This window comes from Mustela nivalis (genome assembly GCF_964662115.1).
Source record: "Mustela nivalis genome assembly, chromosome: 11".
In the NCBI taxonomy this organism is placed as follows: Eukaryota; Metazoa; Chordata; class Mammalia; order Carnivora; family Mustelidae; genus Mustela; species Mustela nivalis.
This window is the reverse complement of record NC_139030.1, coordinates 20,089,751-20,113,359: the sequence shown is the minus strand read 5'-3', so window position 1 is coordinate 20,113,359 and position 23,609 is coordinate 20,089,751. Positions and strand designations below refer to the sequence as shown.

General features: G+C 38.1%; 1 protein-coding gene across 3 annotated transcripts in view; it reads left to right on the top strand.

The window, feature by feature from the left end:
• MAP3K19 (mitogen-activated protein kinase kinase kinase 19) overlaps nt 1–23,609 on the top strand; it is a 68,724-nt gene that overhangs the window by 20,376 nt on the left and 24,739 nt on the right. For all 3 annotated transcript variants that reach the window (XM_082689283.1, XM_082689281.1, XM_082689282.1), the window contains 5 exons: nt 534–688; nt 2,593–2,708; nt 5,399–5,514; nt 17,434–17,530; nt 22,651–22,729. In XM_082689283.1, coding sequence (XP_082545409.1) covers nt 534–688; nt 2,593–2,708; nt 5,399–5,514; nt 17,434–17,530; nt 22,651–22,729 — 563 coding nt within the window. The remainder of the gene's footprint in view (nt 1–533; nt 689–2,592; nt 2,709–5,398; nt 5,515–17,433; nt 17,531–22,650; nt 22,730–23,609) is intronic.

Genomic DNA, 23,609 nt, shown 5'->3' with positions numbered 1-23,609 from the left:
TCTTGCTCACTCTCTCAAATAAACAAAATTTTAAAAAACAAACGAACAAAAACAACTCCATAGAAAAGACATTGTTTTTCCTACTGACAGCTGAGGATTCTGAAGGTCAGAGAGTAGGACTGCCGGATTTTGCAAACAAAAAATACAAGACTTTCAATTAAATTTGAATTTCAGATAAATACCAAACAAATATTTTCCAAATAAATCTTTTAATATGATTATGTCCCCCATGAAAATGATTCTTTGCTTAATTGGATGTCCCTTATTTTATTAGGGTGATTTTATCAAGTGTTCTTCATATAATCCTGTCAGGAAAGTTAAAGAATGAGTTTAAGGAAGTAAAATTCAAACCCAATTCTGTCTGGCTCTCAGGCCTGTGTAATTTCATAAGCTCCTCCTCAATATAGATGCCGAGAAAGAATGTATTGAAGTGAAAATGAAAATTTGGCTAAACAAGGAAAGAAAATGCAAAGATTGGTATAAATAGACACACACTAAAAACAAAACAGAAATAAAACTTCTTGTTTTTAAAGGCATCTGAAGAGCTCCTGGATATAAATTTCCCAAACCAACATGGCTTGACCCCTCTGATGCTGGCTGTGAGGGATGTGGATCTGTTCGAGAGTCTTGATATGTCAACAGCCTACAGACCTGTGGAGGTTCTCTCTGAGCTCCTCCAGCATCATGCGTGAGTATGAGTGGTCAGCCAGCATCAGTGGAAGGGCGTCTTGTGTCACTGTTATTTTCAGAAGTCACTTGTAAATCTGAACATATAGACTGCTTTTTAAAATTCTACATGTTGGAGAACCTGGCTGGCTCAGTAGGTAGACTGTGATTCTTTATCTCGGAGTTGTAAGTTCAAGTCCCATGTTGGGTGTAGAGATTGCTTAAAAATAAAATCTTAAAAAAATTTATATTGAATTGAATGCACATATATGGTCATAAAAGGGACTTAGCAGTTGCAAAGTGATATATAGATGTTAGATGTTGCTATCTATTATTCTTATGATGTTGACCATTTATTTAAATAATCTTATGGTAGTTATGAGAGTGTCAGATACTTCTTGAGTAGGCAGCTCCCTACCCCCAAAATGTTACTAATTATTTCAGAAAGCATTGTCAGTTATCAAAAGCAATTTTGATTTCCAGTTATCTAAAAATCGCTAAATGCCAAAATGCTCTTTAGGAGGAGGGAAAGTAAACAATTAGCTTTTTGTTTTTTTTAATCACAGGATTAAAAAACAGTTTTTCATGTTAGAATTGTAGTTTTCTAACAACTAGATATCCTGTCATCAAATTCAGTACTTCGTATGAATTTTGTTTTAGGAATAAAAGAGGAAAGGGAGTTTCAAGAACAAAAGTAGAGTTAAGAACATTAGCTATTGTAAAAGGATCAGTTAGTATAATAGGATGAAGACGGAAGTTTGAAGCTACCCTGGACTTTAGTGTTCAGAAACCACTGAGATTGTTTAACATGGAGAGTACCGGACACCACTCCGAAGATGGTGTTCAATAGGCCTGGAGTGGGGTCCAGAATACAGGAAATCAAAAAACACCACATTGAGAAACACTAATCAAGGCAAACGAGCAAACTCAAGTCCCAATGAGTTAAATGACTTATGGCCACATATCAAGGCAGTGCTGTCCCCTGATTCTGGGTCCTATGCTATTTTTTTGAATCATGACCTTCAATATAGAAAAAGCTGTAAGAGATTAATTGTTGCAGATGATAAAACATTAACCTGTCCTGTGAAAAAATAAAAACAAAAACAAAAAATCCTGTCCCGTAGCAATAAGGAGATTCAGATTCAAAGCTGTTACATTGGAGACAACGACTGATGTGTTCCTTTTCCCAGACTGTGACTAGCAAAGCAAGTATAATCATTGTTTCCCTCTCCCTAATCTGTCAACAGGGCTCTCATCATTTACCTTCTGGATCTCTCTGAGCTGATGTCTAATCCTAGGATTCAGTATGACACAGAGAGGATGTTTGTGCTTTTGAAGGAGTGCTAAGATCAGTCAGTTGGCTTAATAATCACAGAGCAAGGCAAAGAGAAATGAAAAGATCATGCAGAGGGATTTTACGACCAAGATCCGATCCACTCAACGAGAGCCTATGAAATAAACATATCAACTTAATTCTATGCCATTCTACTATTTTGAATGGTAAAAGCTAGCTGTTAGCATTAGAAAAAAAAGAACTATGAAGAAAGTAAGCAGTTAGCTAAATCATTGAAAAGGAAAAAAGCAATCAAGTCATCTATTTGGAATGATAAGACAATAGTTTATCAGGATGTTTGTTTCAATCTTTACTTAATTTACTCATCATTAAAGAATTATGAATTTTTTTGCCCAAAGTTGGACATTTTCTACAAATATTGGAATTTTTTAGGTTGGGAGTAGAAATAAGATATCCAACATAATCTTTTTACTTAAAAATGTCACTCTCTCTTACATTTTGAAGTTATTGTTGTCAGCTCCAAACTACATGATTGCTCTTATTTATTCGAGGTCAATGTTTTTCCTCTTATATTGGTTCTTTCCTCAATAGATTTAACTGAATTATCTTTGATGTGATTTTATTCTTCCTAGAGATCCTAAACTCTGTGATTTTAGTGGAAAATCAGCAATACATTATGTGTCACAAATACAAAGTTTTAGGAAACAACAATTATTGGACATTCTAATGAATTCTATGCCAAAACCAGGTAAGTACTTCTATTTCACTTTCAAAATTCCCCTTATTGAAAAGCCTTATTAGAAATCTTTCTTTTTCAATGTGTATTTGATGGATTCATTTAAAGATATCAAAGCAGGGCACCTGGATGGCTCAGGTGGTTAAGCAACTGCCTTCTGCTCAGGTCATGATCCTGGAGTCCTGGGATGGAGGCCCCTATTGGGCTCCCTGGTCAGCAGGGAGTCTGCTTCTCCCTCTGACCCTCCCCCCTCTCATGCCCTCTCTCTCTCTCAAATAAATAAATAAAATCTTAAAAAAAATAAAGATATTAAAAAAATAAATAAATAAAGATATCAAGGCAGCAGCAATTTATTGAGCAGTGACTATATACAAGGCCCATGACTAAGTATTCTGGGGGATGCAAAGAAATCTAAGACATAGCCCAAACTCCTGAAAGTATTTAGTTTGGTCAGGGACACATCACGTAAGTCAGGAGAGAAAGAGGTTTTCATGAGCTTGAAAGAGGAGAAGGGACATACTATGGTCCTTAAATGCTAGATAAGATTTGGAAGGAAGAGAGGGACACCTGGGTAGTTCAGTCAGTTGGGCATCCAACTTTTGGTTTCTACTCAGGTCCTGATCTCATGGGCTGTGGGATCGAACCCCACCTCGGCATCCTAGCTTGGTGGGAAGTCTGCTTGAAAGATTTTCTCCCCTTTTCCCCTGCTTGTTTGCATTCTATCTCTCTCTCAAAATAAATAAATAAATCCTTAAAAAAAGATTCGGAAGGAAGAGAAAAAGAGACAAGGTTTGATACAAGTAGAGAGAGAGAGTCTGAACAAAGAAATAGAAATAGTCACAGAGAAAAAAGTAAAATGAAAGAAGTTTCATTGAGTAACATGTGACCTTGTAAAAGCTGCTTGACTTTCTTGTCTGACTGAAGCTTCTGGGCTGGGAACAAGGCCGTTCCAAGTAAGGTTTCATCATAGAAGTGAAACACAATCTGGTCCTTGAAAAGCGATGGGATCTGATTTTGTAGAGCAGAGGCATCATGGCGTAAGTGAGCCTCACTTATACCAGGGGCAAACAAGACACTAGGAAGTTCCTGTTGGGGAGCAGGAATACATAGTAAGATTAGATACCAAAAGAAACTGGGTCCATTGAAGATCGATGGAATGCAGATTTTTTTCAATAAAATAGAGTTGCTAAAGAAGTTTAAGCCAGTGAGTGATGAAAGCCATGTTTTAGGAAAATTAAGCTGTTGTTATTGTGTAGAATGGACTCGAAGGAAGAGATTCATAGCAGGGAGCTCTATTAAGAGAGTACAGAAGTGTGTGTGTGGTGACAATGGCCAGAGAAGAGTCCTGGGTTTGGTGTGGGACTGCGCCTGCCAGGAGCTGGGTGCAGTGACCCTAAGAGCTATTGTGGAAGAAAAATTCACAGCATTTAGTGATGTGAGCATTTAGTGATGAGACAAAAGTCAGGAGAGTTCAATTTGATTCCAAAGTTTCAGCCCAGGGAAGGGGGGGTGGGGGATGGAAAGACAATCAACAAAAGAGAAGACCACTCTTATTTGGTGAGGATATTGAAGGTAATGAGTTCTAAAGCACTGTGTGTGTTGGAACCTTGCCTTTCAAGTAGCAATGTTCTGTAGGACAGGGTCGTGGGAGGGGATGAGTTGGTATTGTTTGGGAGTTCACTACAAAAAAGGAATTGTGAGGATCTGCAAGCAGGTAAGATCACTGGAGGATTGCAAAGGGCTGAGCCGAGCAAGTATTCCCACAGTTAGGGAGTGGTGTGCACTTAGGGACCCAAGGGCAGTGAGACAGAGAAGAAGGAACTGGGGAGAGTTGCAAGAAGCAAGGTGTAGGAAAATACCAACTTGGAAAAGAGGTTGCAAAGCAGATGTGGTAAGGAAGTGTGAAGTTTCAGTGATAGGATAGAGGCAGAAGACTGCACAGAGTAAGGAAGGAAAATATGGAGGGTCTGAGTAGAGATAAACCTTGTGCAATTTTGTATCAGTTACAAAATAACTGGAAGAGATCTTGGAAGAGGAAGAGGTTTTTATCAAAGAGCCTGCCCTTATTTGAAAAAGTCATGAAAGCAGGAGGGCTGCATAGGAGACCACGGTCCCTCAGTAACGACCCGGGAGTTCACCGTTCGGTGTTCAGAACTCTGCCAATTGAATCTGGCTTCAAGTGTTAGACAGAAAATGTGCCTGGTCTTAGCAACTACAGAACAGATATAATTTCCAGCCCATTACTAGGGGTTTCACTTAGGTTTCACTGTGCCTAACTTTTGTTTTTTAAGCAAACAAAAACCCATCCAGTCTGTGGACTCTTGTCCTCACACCCTTTCCTGTGATAATTATTGCCTGAAGCCTCATCAGGATCCCAGATCGTGATTTTAGGAAAATCTTTGACAAATGGAACTGGTTTTATTTTTTTTTTAAAAGATTTTATTTATTTATTTGATAGAGAGAGATCAGAAGTAGATGGAGAGGCAGACAGAGAGAGAAGCAGGCTCCCTGCTGAACAGAGAGCCCGATGTGGGACTCGATCCCAGGACCCTGAGATCATGACCCGAGCCGAAGGCAGCGGCTCAACCCACTGAGCCACCCAGGCGCCCCTGGAACTGGTTTTAGAACCAAGAGCTAGATCTTCCTATGAAATTGAGAGAGATGAGTCTTATCAAAACACATTTTCCTGTTTCTTTTGGCAGAAAGACATGCTGAATCATTGCTTGACATTTCTCATGATACAAACTCTTCTCCACCCAGTACAATGACAGTTACTACAAACCGAAATATAATCTTGCAAAGCATCAGCAGCAGCGAGGTAAGATGTTTTTTCTTTAAAGAAACTAACAGGGTGCCTGGGTGGCTCAGTGGGTTAAGCCACTGCCTTTGGCTCAGGTCATGATCTCAGAGTCCTGGGATCGAGTCCCGCATCGGGCTCTCTGCTCAGCAGGGAGCCTGCTTCCTCCTCTCTCTCTCTCTCTGCCTGCCTCTCTGCCTACTTGTGATCTCTCTCTGTCAAATAAATAAATAAAATCTTAAAAAAAAAAAAAAACTAACAAAAGATGAATAACCTACTCCATCGACAACTTCATTTGTATTGCTTGAATATTTTGTAACAATCGCACATTACAATTATATTTTTAATGTAATCACAAAGTAATTGAAAGCACATTTAATAAGACAGTGTTTCCGGGGCGCCTGGGTGGCTCAGTGGGTTAAAGCCTCTGCCTTCGGCTCGGGTCACAATCCCAGGATCCTAGGATCCAGCCCTGCATCAGGCTCAGCAGAGGGCCTGCTTCCTCCTCTCTCTCTCTGCCTGCCTCTCTGCCTAATCTCACTCGGTCAAATAAATAAATCTCACTCTGTCAAATAAATAAATACATAAATACATAAATTTAAAAAAAAGTAAGACAGTGTTCCACAGGTTTAATCTCAGACCACTAATTAGCTAGTCAGCTTGGAGTCTTGTGCATTGTGTGTGTGTGTGTGTGTGTGTGTGTGTGTGTGTATACCTAATACCACAGAATTTTGGACCCATATTAAATAATAAGATATAGCTTATGTTTATGTGTGTAAATGTGGAAAAAGAGAAGACCATTAATCTGATCATGTCAAATCCATCAGAGGGTACCACAAAGAAGGTGCTTCCTCTTGGCCACAGTCACCACCACAGCCCAAAAATCCCCTGCTATGATGAATGACTCCACAAAAAGTCCCTCACAGTTCAGTAACAGTACTAGTAACAAACAATGTAATCCATAGAAAACTGTGGACTGATACACCATATATACAATAAACTGGTAACAGTTGTTGCCTACAGGGAGAGAATTGGAGACAAACTTTGCACTGTGTACTCATTTGTACCTTTTCAGTTTTTATGAAAATTAACATAGCCCAGACAGTTAAAAATATTGCTACCCTATATTTTGTTGGTAGGAAAAAATATGGCCACAAATTGTTTATTTTTAAAAGTTGATGAGGGGGATGTCTGGGTGGCTCAGTTGGTTAAGCCTCTGCTTTTAGCTCAGGTCATGATCCCGGGGTCCTGAGATGGAGTCCAGTGTCCTGTTCCCTGCTCATCAGGGAGCCTGCTTCCCTTCTACCCCTGCTGCTCCCCCTGCTTGAGCTCTCTCTCTCTCTCTCTCTCAAATAAATAGATAAAATCTTTATTTAAAAAAAAAGTTAATGAGGTATGGAGTATAATATTTATAAACAACAATAAGGACTTTTGGAGATGGTGGAGTAAAGACCTTTCAGTCCCTTTCTTTTTTGAAAAATCATCCCAAAACAACAAAGGAAACAAAAACCAAAAATTTAATTTGAAAAAATTTCTTGGGGCACCTGGGTGCTCAGTTTCTGCTCAGTAAAGTTTCTGCTTACATTTCAGTCCATGATCCCAGGGTCCTGGGATTGAGCCCCATGTAGGGCTCCCTGCTTAGCGGGGAGTCTGCTTCTCCCTCTTCCTCTGCCCTTCCCCCCGACTTATTCTCTCTCAAATAAATAAATAAAATCTTAAAAAAAAGAAAAAAGAAACAAACCAAACTTTCTTGTTTTGAAATAATTATAGATTTATCGGAACTTACAAAAATAGTACAAAGACATCCTGTGTAAACTTCACCAGCGTCCCCCAATGGGAACTATTATCATAACTATAGCAGATTGTCAAAATTGGGAAGTTGACATCGATGCATTACAATTAGCTAAACTACAGACCCCGCTTGGATTTCACTAGAATTTACATACATTCTTTTTTCTTTCATTGTCTGGTTTTGTGTGTCTGAGTATACAATTCTGTGACATTTCTTTTTTTTTCCTAAGATTTTATTTATTTATTTGTTTTAGAGAGTGAGTCCCCATGCTGAACGGGGAGCCCCACGGGGGCTAATCCCATGACCCCGAGACCATGACTGGAGACAAAACGAAGTCTAGGTCACCTAACCAGCTGAATCACCCAGGCACCCCTGGTTCTGTGACGGTTCATCCCCTGAATCACCAGAATCAAAAATTCGAAACTGCCACCACAAGGGTGACTTCATAGCCATACCCTCTTCCCTTCCGTAACCCCTGGCAGCCACTGATCTGTTCTCCATCTCCATAATTTTGTCATTTTGAGAATGTCATATAAATGGAATTACCATACATAAAAACTTTTCAGATTGGCTTTTTCTACTCAGCATAATACTCTTGAGATAGACCCAAGTCCTATCAAGTTTTCTTTACATTGCTAAGTTGTATTCTATGGCACAGATATTCACAGTTTACTTAACCATTCACTTGTTGAGTCATTTAGGTTGTTTCCAGTTTTGAGCTATTATATATAAAGCAACTATGAGCAATTGTGAATAGATTTCTGTATAAATATACATTTCATTTCTCTAGGATACATGTCCAAGAATCCATTTACTGGGTCATATGGTAAATGTCTGTGTAACTTTTTTTATTTTTAAGATTTTATTTATTTATTTGACACAGAAAGAGAGATCACAAGTAGGCAGCGAGGCAGGCAGAGATAGAGGGGGAAGCAGGCTCCCTGCTGAGCAGAAAGCCTGATGCAGGGCTGGATACCAGGATCCTGGAATCATGACCTGAGCTGAAGGCAGAGGCTTAACCCACTGAACCACCCAGGTGCCCTAGCTTCTTAAAAAACTGTCAATTTTCCATGGTGGCTCTATCATTTATTTATTTATTTATTTATTTATTTATTTATTTATTTGACAGAGAGAGAGAGATCACAAATAGTCCAACAGGCAGGCAGAGAGAGAGGGGGAAGCAAGCTCTCCGCTGAGAAGAGAGCCCAATGCAGGGCTTGATCCCAGGACACTGAGATCATGACCTGAGCCGAAGGCAGAGATTTATTCCACTGAGCTCCCAGGCACCCCTTTATCATTTTATATTCCCACTAGCAATGAATGAGACGTCCAGTTTTTCTGTCCCCTGGCCAGCATTTAGCACTATCAGTATTTTTTATTTTAACCGTTTTAATAGATGTATGGTAGTCTCTCATTGTGATTTTAATTTGCACTTCCCTAATGACTGATGTTGAACATTTTTTCATGGGTTTACTATTCCCCATTAGCATAAATTGTTCAGACTTTTTAAAGTTTTCTGATTGGTTTGTTTTCTTACCGTTGGGTTTAGAGAATTCCTTATGTATTCTGGATATGTGATTTGCAAATATTTTCTACTAGTTAATAGGAAGAACTGGATTGTTATTTTCATCTCTGTAACTTGGCTTTCATCAAACAGAAGTTTTTTTGTATTTATTTATTTATTTTAAGATTTTATTTATTTATGTGACAGAGACACAGCAAGAGAGGGAACACAGGCAGGGGGAGTGGGAGAGGGAGAAGCAGGGGGGAAGCAGGTTTCCCATTGAGCAGGGAGCTGGACACTGGGCTTAATCCCAGGACCCTGGGATCATGACCTGAGCTGAAGGCAGACGCTTAACAACAGAGCCACCCAGGTGCCCCCAAAAGTTTCTCATTTTGATGAAAATCAATTCATCTATTTTTTATGGGTCTTAATTCTCATGTTATATCTAAGAATTATTTTACTTGATCTGGGTCCTGGTTACACAAATGTGTTCAGTTTATAAAAATTTACGGATCTATGCACGTTTCTGAATGTTTGCCACACTTAAATCGAAGGTAATGGCAAGGGGAGGCATATGCTTTCAAATACCTGAGAAAAGAATTTTTCCCAGCCTCGGATTCTATATCCAGACAAACTATCAATCAAGTATTAGAATTGAATAAAGAATTTTTTCAGACATACTTAACACTCAAGCATTTTACTTCTCAAATACCTTTTAAGGAAGCTACTATGTGCCCTATTAAATTAAGGGAATAGAGGGGCAGCTGGCTGGCTCAGTCAGTAGAGCATGTGACTCTTGAATTTGGGTTTGTAAACTCGAGCTCCATGTTGGGTGTAGAGATTACCTAAAAAAAAAAATCTTTGGGTCACCTGCGTGGCTCAGTGGGTTAAAACCTCTGCCTTCGGCTTGGGTCATGATCTCAGGGTCCTGAGATTGAGCCCCACATCGGGCTCTCTGCTCGGCAGGAAGCCTGCTTCCTCCTCTCTCTCTCTCTGCCTGTCTCTCTGCCTACTTGTGATCTCTGTCTGTCAAATAAATAAAATCTTAAAAAAAATCTTTAAAAAAAATTAAGGGGATAGATAAAAATAAAGAAGGAAAATTGGACCATGATGCAGGGGATCTGGACTCTAACACAAGAGATAGAGAATCATTGGTATTATGGAGAAGGCAAGTTCCAAGGTGTCAGCCATGTATCAAGTCTAGGGAACAAAGAGCTGAAATAATTTGGGGTGGAGGAGGGGAGAAGAGCAGGATAATGGGGATTTCCAGGAAAGCAATGGAACTAATATATTATCTCCTATATTTAACCAAGTGGAGAAATCACTGGAGGTTGGGAAGATTTAGGGATTAAAAAATATAAGAAAATGAGTAAAACAAAACAGAAATAAAAATGGGGGTATAAGAATATGATACTGTCTACATAATAAAAACTCAGTAGGTAATATTTTATTTTGATGACTCAGGAGATAGCAGGACTATTGTATCAGCTAGAGATATGGAAGAAAATATCAAAAGAAACAATTAAAAAGTTGGAAGTGGTTACCTTAGAGGGAAAGGGTGGGGAAGGACACTGATGACCTTTACTTAAAAGTTTTTACCATTATTTGACTTTTTTAAAAACATGTAAGTTGGACACACATTGAAATTAATTTGAAATTAAAATATAGAGATGGTTGGGGGCATCTGGTTGGCTCAGTTGGTGGAGGATGCAACTCTTGATCTCCAGCTGTGAGTTCGAGCCTCACATCAGTTGTAGAGATTACTTAAAAACAAAATCTTTAGGGGCGCATGGCTGGCTCAGTTGGTTAAGTATCTGCTTTTGGCTCAGGTTATGGTCCTTGAATCAACCCCCACATTGGGCTCCCTGCTCAGGAGGGAGTCTGCTTCTCCCTCTCCCTCTGCTCCTCCCACGGCTTGTGCTCTCTCTCTCATTCAAATAAAGTCTTTTTTTTTTTTTAAGATTTTATTTATTTATTTGACAGAGAGAGATCACAAGCAGGCAGAGAGGCAGGCAGAGAGAGGAAGAAGCAGGCTTCCTGCTGAGCAGAGAGTCCGATGTGGGGCTCGATCCGAGGACCCTGAGATCATGACCTGAGCCGAAGGCAGCGGCTTAACCCACTGAGCCACCCAGGCGCCCCTCAAATAAAGTCTTAAAAAAATAAAATATTTAAAAATGTATGTATAGAAATGGTTAAATCAGGACTCCTTTGGGGCATGGGATGGGATGAGGTAGAATGGAAATGTGTATTTTAATACTATTCTTACTATTTTTTTAATATTAAAAAACAGTGTAAGGGTGTCTGGCTGACTCAGTTGGTAGAGCATGTGACTCCTGATCTTGGGGTTGTGAGTTCAAGTCCCACAGTGGATGTACTTAAAATCCTTAAAAAATAAAGAAATAAAAACCCAGCTTATTTAATACTATTTGAGTATTTTCCTTTGTGAATTTATAATTTTTTTTAAAGATTTTATTTATTTATTTGACAGAGAGAAATCACAAGTAGATGGAGAGGGAGGCAGAGAGAGAGAGAGGGAAGCAGGCTCCCTGCTGAGCAGAGAGTCCGATGTGGGGCTCCATCCGAGGACCCTGAGATCATGACCTGAGCCGAAGGCAGCGGCTTAAACCACTGAGCCACCCAGGCACCCGTGAATTTATAATTTTTTTTTTTTTAAAGATTTTATTTATCCATTTGACAGAGAGAGATCACAAGTAGGCAGAGAGAGAGAGGAGGAAGCAGGCTCCCTGCTGAGCGGAGAGCCCGATGCGGGGCTCGATCCCAGGACCCTGAGATCATGACCTGAGCCGAAGGCAGCGGCTTAACCCACTGAGCCACCCAGGCGCCCCGAATTTATAATTTTTTAAAGCAGGTTAAAAAACAAAAACCAAACCAGAGTTGCTCTGATACACTGGTTCTCCACAGGGGGGCGATCTTGCCCTCCTGCCAGGGGGCATCTGACTGCATTTGGAGACATTTTTTATGTCACAACTGGGGTGGAGGGGCAACTGGCATCTAGTGTGGGTAGAGCTGAGGGATTCTGCTAAACATCCTGGAGGGCACAGAATCATACCCACAATGGCAAGTTATCCAGTCCCAATGTCAGTAGGGGTGAGGCTGAGCAACCCTGCAAGGAGCACATTTTGTCACAACATTGAAGGTTGTCTTGGTTTTGTTTACTAATATTACATAGTAATTGAAATAAAATACCTAGAGACTAATCTTGAAAGTAACAGTCATGCATTAGAAATTGGTAAACAAAAACACATTTGCTTTTCATTTTTTTATGGTATGTTTAAGCAATTTTCTTTTGTAAAAGAACTAAACATCCCTTTACAGTAGTACATTTTTTCCCATGCAACTTAAAAACACTTACTGAGCCTTCCCTCCATATTTTTCTTATTATGATTGAAATAACTTTGAAGTCATTTCTGAGGGAGAAACAGACTCTGACTATTGAACTTGCCTTTTCTTCTTGTGCTTTCTCTAGGGTTTAAATCATAAAACCCAAGGTCATCCTTCACTTCTTTTCTTTGAATGAAAGCTTGGTTTTCTTTTTTGCTGTCTGCAATAGGTTTTTCTCATTTACGAAAATAGGCAGCTGCCTTACTTGTGGGATTGCCCCCTGTGAGACTTTACAGCCTCTCCCAATCCCCTTTCATCTAAGGAGAATCTTCCTTTCCAACTTAATTACTTATGTTTCTTCTGCCTCTTTTCTCTTCTGTATGTTTGGGATTCCGTTGTTTGAGATTCGAGTACTATACTAGTCTATTTTTTCTAGTCTATTGTTTTCTAGTCTATTGTTATCTCCTGCACCATTGTCAGTGGTTTATGAAATCCATTTATGTTGGGGTTGTTCTAATATTTTCTCTCCTTCACTCATGACTGAGTGTCATTATTTCAATTGTCCTCCTTGGGGCACCCAGGTACATCTTAAAGTCTTTCATATTTATCATTCTAAAGGAAATTAGAAAATCTGGAGCTGTTTCTGTTTTAGAGTCTTCATTTCCATGATGACCTTCAAAGTATATGTTATTCTTTGCATCCTTTTTGTGTATGTGTGATGCTTATGGTTTTTTCAGTTTATTCTATGGAAGAAATTGTCGTCAGATACTTACAGGTGTCACATATCTTTTTTTTTTTTCCCCCCGTGCAAAACTTACAAATTGGGTTTTAGTATTCTTGTCTCTTAATTTTGCTTACTGTTATTGATTCTTTTCTTTCTGGTCCTTTTTTTTTTTTCCCCCTTAAGATTTTATTTATTTATTTGAGAGAGAAAGAGCATGAGCAGAGAGGAAGGGCAGGAGGAGAAGGACAAGCAGACTCCCCACTTATCAGGGAGCCTGACAGTGCTCTATCCCAGGACCCTGGGATCATGACCTGAGCTAAAGGCAGACACTTGGCCTACTGAGCCACCCAGACACCTTCTGGTTCTTTTCGAGATTCTTTTCTTTTTAAAGATTTTATTTATTTATTTGACAGAGAGAGATCACAAGTAGGCAGAGAGGCAGGCAGAGAGAGAGAGAGAGGAGGAAGCAGGCTCCCTGCTGAGCAGAGAGCCCGATGCGGGACTCGTTCCCGGGACCCCGAGATCATGACCTGAGCCGAAGGCAGTGGCTTAACCCACTGAGCCACCCAGGCGCACTGAGATTCTTTATTTTAGGTGTTTCATGATAGCATGAAAGCAGAAGATTAAGGGCTCTGGAACCAGACTTCAGAGTCTGAGTGTGATTCCAGCTCTACCACTAGCTAGCTACATAACTTTGGTTAACCTCTCTGGGCCTGTGTGTAAAAAGAAAACAACAGTTCTTACCTTTAGAGTTAGTGTGAGGATTAAATGGTTAATAAGTGTAAGTTGCATAGAGGAGTGTCTGACACTATGTATGTAATGCTAGTCATCGTAATGGGTTTTTGTAGGTAGGTGTGCACAGACTCTGCATCTTTCAGATTTTCCAAAAGGACCAGCTAATAAATGAACTGAGCAATAGAGACTGATCACAGCTCATTAATAACAGATACCTGATGTGAAGACCAATCGTATATTAAGACTTCCATATGAAGGCTGCTATTTTCCAAAGTTTAACATAAAAATTTCATTGTGTCACTGTAATTATGTGAAATCATAGAAATCTATTTCGAGGTCTCATAGAGTATTCCAGACTAAGGATCCAAACAAAAACTATATATATATATATATACACACACACATATTTTTTATATATGTATTTATATATGTGTGTGTATATATTTGTATTTATGTTAATATAAATTATAATATAATAATAAATTCATAATAAATTTATTATTTAAATTAATAATAAATTTATAATATAAAATTATATTTTTATATATAATATATAAATATAATAGATATATAATATCTATTATATAAATATATTATATATGTATAATTTATATTTATATTTATATGTAAATATATTATATATTTATAATTTATATTTATATTTATATTATATATATAATATCTATTATATAAATATATTATATATTTATTATATTTATATTATATATAATATTATATATAATATAGAAATATAATTTATATATTTATATAATTTATAAATATTATATATTTATTATATATATTATATATAATATTAATATATATATAATATATAATATATTTATATAATAGATATTATATATTTATATGTATTTATATTATATATTAATATAATAATATTTAATAATAATTAAATATAATACTAAATTTTATTTATTGTTTATTTATTAAATAATAAATAATATTCTTATTTAGTAATATTTATATAATAAATATATATTTATATATGTTTATATGTATTTTTATATATTTATATTATATATAATATAAAATCATATTATATTATAATCATATATTATTAATTATTAATTATATAATATAAATTACATTATAATTTATATAATATAATATAAATATAAATACACATAAATATATATTTATTATATAAATATTATATATTTAGTATATATAAATATATATAAAATATATTTTTTTATAACGGAAAAATTCAGGGGTCAAGAGAGATGTGAAACTATCTGTAAACTTTTTTACTAATCAAAGTGTACACATTCAAAGAACAATGAGTAATTTCATGTATTATATCCCTAAAAATGAAAAGTGATAATTTTGCTAAGGGAGCAGATGTAGCAAAACACCCTCATGCATTGCTGGTAGAGTGTAAGTAGTAAGTGCAAACTTCTAAAGTAATGGGTGAGGAGGCTCAGTGGGTGGCTCAGATGGTTGAGCATCTGCCTTCGGCTCAGGTCATGATCCCAGGGTCCTGGAATTGAGTCCCACATCGGGTTCCTTGCTCAGCAGGGAACCTGCTTCTGCTTCTCTCTCTTTCTGTCAAATAAATAAGTAAAATCTTTTTAAAAAATTAAATAAAAGTAAAGTAATGTGTGTAAAACAACTTAAAAATGCTCATACTCTTTGGATCAATAATTCCATATCTAGAAATTTACTCTAAAGAAATAATACAGAGGTGCCTGGGTGGCTCAGTGGGTTAAGCTTCTGCCTTCAGCTCAGGTCATGATTTCAGGGTCCTGGGATAGAGCCCTGCATTGGGCTCTCTGCTCAGCAGGGAGCCTGCTTCCCTTCCTCTCTCTCTGCCTGCCTCTCTGCCTACTTGTGGTCTCTGTTTGTCAAATAAATAAAATCTTAAAAAAAAGAAATAATACAAAATTGGGGTATTCATTGCAAGGATGTTCACAGCATAATGTGTAATATTGAAGAATTAAGAACTGCCTAATAAACATTATGGGCTTCTATTGTAAGACTCATGGGTTTAACTAAACATTGTTATGATAGATATTTGTTGAAGGAAAGAATTTACAATTACATTAAAATAATGTTTACTTAGGAAATTGCTATGTAATTTGTACTTGTCTTCAGTGAAAAACCTGGACAAAACAATGTATGATGCAACTATATATATATTTTTTGATGCAACTATATTTTTAAATACTTTGGAAAAAGACTAAGGAAATATTATTTCTATGTTAACAGAATTTGCTTTTCATTTGTAGGATAATAGGAGATTTTTTTTCTACTGCATTTTTTGTATTTCTATATATTCTAAAAAGAGTTCCCCACTCCCCCTTTGTAAATTAATGGGATGGAGAAGAAATGTGCCCCATAGTGGTAGAATTTTTGAAATGCAGAGAAGAGCAAGCTGTGAAATTGACAGCAGCCTAGTATCAGGGTGACCCAGCCCAGGTCTCCTATTTGCCAGTGACAACCGGGATGGTCTGAGACAGGGTTCCTAATCCTTGCCAGGCGATAGGAAATGCTTTAAAAAGCAGGTAATACGTATGACTATGAAGTTATTATGATTGAATACCTAAAACATTTTAATGGCAGTGTAAATGAAGGATTTTACTTTTAGTATTTTCTGTGATAATTAAAATGAACAAAGTGGAAAAGATTCCCAAGCTTGACTGGTTATGAATGAATGACATATCAGAGTCTTTGTGATGGACTGCCTTGCCCACCTGTGTGACAGGCATCTGCGCTTAGGGCAAAGACTTTATATCCACCAGTTCCCTTAAATAGGTGGCTCACGCAGATAAGAGAAGCCAGAGAGCTCATTGTAACTTCCGGGTTATGAGGGGGTATTTTAACAACCTCTTGCCTCTATCACTGTTATAGACTTTAAATAGGGGAAAATCACTGGACGCAACAACTTCTAAGGAAGGAACCTATCGACAACAATGAATTCTAATAAGAAAACACTTCTCATTTGGAGAGTTAGGGATTACTTTTCATAAATCAAGTTGGTTTTCAACCATGGTTCTTAGCATAATGATTACTTTCTACATGGTAGAAAGGAAGTTTTTCCTTCCTTGAGAGGTTGCATGCCATGATTAGATCAGAAAGCTGTCATAGTGAAAACTTTAATCAGCTTTGCTGTCTCCTTTCAGTCTAGAGTTATATCTGCAGCTTCCATATGGGGCAGGTTTTCCATCCTTGCCAACTGTAAATGATGCCCCTGGGAGGCGTTATGGAAAAAAATCATGTTCCTTTGGGGTTGTTCACTGCTGTGGCCAAAGGATTCTTTCCAGTTAGCCCAGATAGAATTCGTGGCAGCTTAGCAGCCTGGATGCTGACATGATAAAAAGTATAAGATATTGAATTTCTATGTGTCCATGTGATTTCAGCTTTGATCTTCATTTTTGATTATGCACTTAATCATGTCCATGGGACTGTCTGAGCTTGGTGCTCAGGAGGAGATACTTTTCCCATTATTTCAGTCTTAAATACTTTCTCCAACTTAAAAGGAATCCACCGTGTGTAACTTAGAAAATCACTATTCATTTTGTCTTAGAAAATCACTATTAGAAAAATCACTATTCTTTTTTTTTTTTTTTAAAGATTTTATTTATTTATTTGACAGATAGAGATCACTAGTAGGCAGAGAGGCAGGCAGAGAGGGGAGAAGCAGGCTCTCTGTGAGCAGAAAGCCCAATGCAGGGCTTGATCCCAGGATCCTGGGACCACCACCTGAGCCAAAGGCAGAGGCTTTAACCCACTGAGCCAAACAGGCGCCCCGAAAAATTACTATTCATTCTGTCAACAAAGTAGTACATTAAATAATTGAGTTGCTATTTCATGATATTGCAGGAGTTTGACCAAGATGAGGACTGTAGTCATTCCATATTGGTTACTGAAGGAGGAGATCCAAGTGGTGATGGACAAGATTGGCAATCCGGGACAGAAGGTATCTGGGCTATTATTTGTGTTATTGTATACACTGATTATTGGGACCCCACTCTCCCCCCACCCCGCCACCCCAATTTCAGTAGTCTTGGTAGAGAACTTTGAAAACACAGAAAATCTCAAAGGTCAAGAAAACCCACTCACAGTCCTATCCTTTGATCTTTATCTCAATCAGAGTCTTGGCCACTTGCCAGCTAAAATGGCCATCTCTCTTATGTCTCTGTCCTGATTCACCTCACTCCAGCTCAGCTGGCCATCCTCCCCCGCTTTCCTTTTTGTCCGATAACATCTTTCTCCCCATTTCTTTCCTCTCGGAATCTTCCATCAGCTCCACGGATCTGTTCTCTTCCAGAAACGAGCATTTCTCCATCAGCTGTTATCCCAGGGCTTCTCTCTTCCGAAAAAGATGGGGAACTGAACAAGGCACTAAAGCCCCAAGTCTCAGTCTTGTATTCCATGAGGACATACGTCTGGAATTTTCCAGAACAACACCCATTCCAAATATGTTATCCTGTCATATCCACGAATGCCTTTGCATTTAACAGAGCACAAGGTATTTGCGGATTCTCACTTCAGAAAATGGTCTTCACAAAGATCACAATGGTCTACTCACCTATAAATTTCTTAAATTAAATGTTTATTCACACTGCTCCAGTTTCTCTCCGGCAATTTTCTGGCTTCCATTTCTAACTCTGCAGGGAAGCTGTCCGCTTTGATTCTTTTCTCTGCAACCCTGTGAACCTCCTCAAACACCGCAGTGCCGGCCCAACCACGATCTCCTTTGGCCTCTTATGCGATGCTGCCCTCTCCTGTTGAGCTCCTGTCTCTCTCAAACTCACTTGGAATCTCCTTTGTCCAGGCTTAGGGTGGAGAATAACTAAATAATTAAAATTTAAAAAATCCTGGCCCTCTTCCAAACACCCCTTGTGGTCTGACTTTGACTTTTGAACACTTCAAAGCAGAGTTCTCAGAACAGTTGTATCCCGAGTACCCTCCAAGAGATTAAATAATTTGTTTATTCTACTCTATTTGGAGATGACTTGCCATTTGAGGTGCAATTAATTCTTTTAAAATAATTTATAATGTCAGGGGGAACTGGGTGGCTCGGTTAGTTAAGCTTTTGGCTTCAGCTCAGATCATGATCTCAGGGTCCTGGAATGGAGCCCTGCATTGGGCTCCCTGCTCAACAGGAAGCCTGTTTCTCCTTCTGCCTCCCACCTCGACCCCCACTCCTTGTACTCGCTCTTTTGCTCACATTTTCTCTTTCTCAAATAAATAAAATCTTTTAAAACGTTTATAATTTTTTTATAAATTTAAAATATAAAAAATTTTCATAGAGGAGTCATAGCACATATGTAACACCTCCACTAAGCTCTTGCTTAGAATTTGAGCTCTTGCTTAAAATTTTGCTTGAAATTTCTCAAATTTGAAAGAAGCGATTATGTTTCTGGTATATTTTCTTCTCATAGTTATTAGTCCTTAGTAGTTACTCTTTCAAGTCACAAGTGTGAAACAAAAACGTGTGGAGCAGGGTGCCTGGATGGCTCAGTGGGTTAAAGCCTCTGCCTTCGGCTCAGGTCATGATCCTGGGGTCCTGGGGTCGAGCCCCACATCGGGCTCTCTGCTCCGTGGGGAGTCTGCTTCCTCCCCTCTCTCTCTCTGCCTGCCTCTCTGCCTACTTGTGATCTCTGTCTGTCAAATAAATAAATAAAATCTTTAAAAGAAAAAAAAAACGTGTGGAGCACTAGTGTGTGTTGTATTCATCTTAAGTATCAATAAATCTCTTTAACTCCCATTTACATATTTTTAACATACTTGAAGTTGTTGATGTGTAAGTGCTTGCACACTTTATACAGACTTTATGTATATGCCATGTGAGTTTCTATCCTGTTGTAGATACACACATTTAATCATTTAGTTTATCTTTTTGTTCACTGTATTCTATTCAAAAGGGAGTATGACCAAAATATATATAAACTCCATAATGTTTAGATCACACCCATAGACTTTTAACAGCTAAATATTCCTGCAGCTTGCATTAGCTTAATTATAGGCTTTTATAGAAGGTAATTTATAAAGTACAATTTATGCCACCCCTAAAAAATTCCTCATCTTGGGCACTTGGGTGGCTCAGTTGGTTGAGCAACTGCCTTCGGCTCAGGTCATGATCCTGGGGTTCTGGGTTTGAGTCCCACATTGGGCTCCCCCTGCTCTGTGGGGATCCTGCTTCTCCTTCTCCCTCTGCCTGCCACAAGCCCTGCTTGTGCTCTCTCTCTCTCTGTGTCACATAAATAAATAAAATCTTTAAAAAAAAACCCTCATCTTTTTCCTTAGTATAAAAATCTTCTTGCATTCATCAATCAGCTAAGTTCCTAGAACAATTATCAGATGCAAACCTCAAAGACTACCTTGAACATGTAAAATTCCTCTCTTCATAAATGGAATAAGAATCTATTTCCTAAAAGTACTGTGCTTGAAAATTTTTAATGTACTTGTATCCATCAGGATTCTTGTTGCAGAAAACAAAATTTAATTGAGTTAGAAATGAAGGAAGTTAAAAAAATATATTAGAAAACTCACAGACCATTGAAAAGCCAAAGGAGAAGGACAGACTCTAGGTTCGATTGTCAGGAAGAATTCTGGTAATCACATCTCAAAGCCGGCTGCTCACCCCCATATTACGTTGCTCTGCCCCAACCAGGAAGTTGCTCACTTATCAAGCTTGGAAACTCATCCACCTGCAGACAAGAACACCAGCAAAAACGATGACTGCATCTTACCTTTTTCATGTAACTCATGAAAAGACTCTGGCTCTCCAGTTGGCTTTCTGAACTCGAGTGGCAAAGGAGACTGGAAAATATAGTTTAAAAAAAAAAAATCCGTGTTGAGATTCACGGTTTAGGAAATTATAAAAGTGTGGAAAGGGTGTCAAAATATTTTGAACTTTGATGCCCATCAATTTAAACAGAACCAGTAGAAAACACAGGAAAGGAAGACAGTTCTAGAGATGATAATGTTTCATCACTGACTGAATTAGACTGGGCCATTTTTCAGTTTTCATTTTAATAATGGCTGAACTTTAGCAAATTAAGGATCATTTTCCCACTTTGAATATCATTTTCACCTCTTCTGCAAAATTGTTTCTGACTATATTTAAACGTTGCCTTAGTTTCTCTCTACCGTAACCTTTTTCTGCTAGGCTTACTTTACCTCTTCTTAAGCGGAAGGGCACACTCAGGAGCAAGGGTTCTACTTCTACATGTAAAAATATTTTCTGGCCCACTGGGTAGGTTCAGAGGTTCCCACAACCATTCGCACTATTAGAGAGACAAAATGGGGAACATCTGTATGTTCCCAGCTGATTTCAGAGCCAGCATGTTCTATAATCCCCCCCGCCCCAATTTAGGACCAACAATTAGGATAGGGCCATTAGTTTTTAACAATTTCCACAAAGACAGTCACACAGGTATTCCTTATATTTGAATTCCAAGCCTCTCATTTTGTGCTGATATATAGTGTGGTGGTTAGGCTCTTTGAAAAAATTTAAGAATATATTGACCATTCCAGGGAAGCCTCATTTTTAGACACGTGCTCCTTGCTATTTATTAGAAAACCTGCAGGCATGTCATCATATTGGGAAAACATCAGGAAAACCAAAGGTAGATTATTCAGGAACATTCCCGAAGTCACCCACGAAGAGCAGAGGTGGTCCAGATCTGTCTGATTCATACCCCTCTTTGATCTTCTCTGCTCTGCTTCCTTCCTAGCATTCTATCAGTGGGGCTGATTAAAACCATAGCTCTTCTAGGCCTAGGGAGACTCACTAAACGGCCCTAAGAGATAGGACTGAAGACTGGGGCAAGCACCGGGTTGTTCTAGAAGGATACATCTCTATGCTCCTGCAACAACATTTGTATACTTCTATCACAGGGTTTAACTTGATACACTCTGTGCTTTTTTATTTGCTGTCTTTACTAAGGTCACAGTGATACCTTGTTTATTTCTATATCTTGTACCTTGTTTATTTCTGTATCTTCAGCACAAAGGGTTAGGCTTGGCGTATACTTAATAAAAGTATATGAATACCTGACCAAACCTTAAAGTAGCATGATTCACACTAGTTTTTAAATGTAAATTTAACATGTTATATTGTAAGCAAGCATTGATTCTACAAGTTGGAACTTTCTGTCTTAAGGGTTATACTGGAAATCATTCCATGGAATCAGATAGGAATTGATCAAAATTCACACACAAGCAAGTTACTAGGGGGCCACGTAAATGATCTCATTGAAAGTTCCCAGTGGTTGTGTGAAGTAGGTGTCATTAGTTGTACAGAATGAGGTCTTGTTTGCTCCATCCAGGGAGAAAGCATTGCCCATCATAAATCTTTATTTCATACCTGAAAAGTTTTGTTATGCACTTTTTTTTTGCTCATGTATCTGTCATTTGGATGTCTTCTTTGGAGAAACATCTGTTCATGTCTTCTGCCCATTTTTGAATTGGATTATTTGCTTTTTGGAGTTGAGTTATATAAGTTCTTTATATATTGAATACTAACACTTTATCAGATATGTCATTTGAAAAGGGCTTCTTTCATTCACTAGGTTGTCTTTTAGTTTTGCTGATTGTTTCCTTTGCTGTGCAGAGCTTTTTGTTTTAGTGTACTCCCAATAGTTTATTTTTGCTTCTGTTTCCTTTGCCTCAAGAGATATATTTAGAAAAATGTTGCAATGGCCAATGTCAGAGATATCACCAACTGTGCTCCCTTCTACATTTTTTATGGTTTCAGGTTTCACATTTAGGTCTTTCATTCATTTTGAGTTTATTGTTGTGTGTGGTGTAAGAAAGTTGTCCTGTTTCATTCTTTTGCACATAGCTTTCGAGTTTTCCCAGCACCATTTGTTGAAGAGACTGTCTTTTTCTCATTGCACATTCTTGCTTTCTTCGTCATAGATTAATTGACCATAGAGTTGTAGGTTGATTTCTGGGCTTTCTATTCTATTCCACATTCTTTAATTATTAAAAGCATTAGCTAAATAACTAGAAATAAAATACTCAGTTCCCAGATGTCACTGGCATTCATTACTTTCTTCTTTTTATCATCATCATGTGTTTCTACAGGTGTTGAGATTATTGTTACTTTTCCAAGGGATGTCAGTTATCTCCAAGAAGTGAGCCAAGAAGATTTGCAAGAAAACAAGTAAGGAATTTTCTTTGAAAGTTTAGGCTGAAATTTAAGTACAAAGGGATACTTGTGTGGTAACCTACATTTTTAGTAATTCACCCTCCAAAAAACACTCTAAAGCAGGGGTTGTAGTAAATATTATTGTGGCAGGAGCTGGATGATACACATTTTAGGCTTTATGGGTCATGTGGCTTCTGTTGCAATGATTCGGCTCTGCAGTAGTGGCTCCAAGGCAGTCATAGACAGTATGAAAACAAATAGGTATGGTTGTGATCTGATAAAATTGCAAAAACAGACTGAAGGCTGACTTTGGCTCCTAGGGCAGAGTTTGCTGACCCTACAGCAGTGCCACTTAATATGTGATTCTGTGGTCCTTCTATTACCAGTCCGTGATGAAGTCAGGACAGAAGGTGAAAATGTAAACACTTAAAAAGTTGTATTCCAATGTGACCAGGTAATTTTAGGTTCACTGATCTGATAATGAAAAAACTGGGTTTTGTTTTCATGGTTTTGATTTTTGTTTTATTCTTATAATAATTCACTTTTATTATAAGAATGCTACAAAAGTGTCATTCCACAATGGATTGGAAAATTTAAAAACTGGTCCTTTCCCAAAGATAGTTTGAGAAGTCCTGAGCCAGCTAATGCCTTTGGGAGAAGGAAAAGAGTGCATCCCTTATGTCTGCACTTTCCCCCTCTGATTTCTCTGCCCAGGGAAATAGGGACGCAGATGATGTGGGGCGTGAGTCAGAGGGTGGAGAGGTCTTGTCCTTTCAAGAGTACATCTCTTCCATTCAGCAGCACCACTTGGAAATAGTTCTCCAACTTTCTGGTGATATCAGGCTAGACTGAGAAGTGGAGATCCAGAAAGCACAGGGAGTAAGTTTTGCATGAA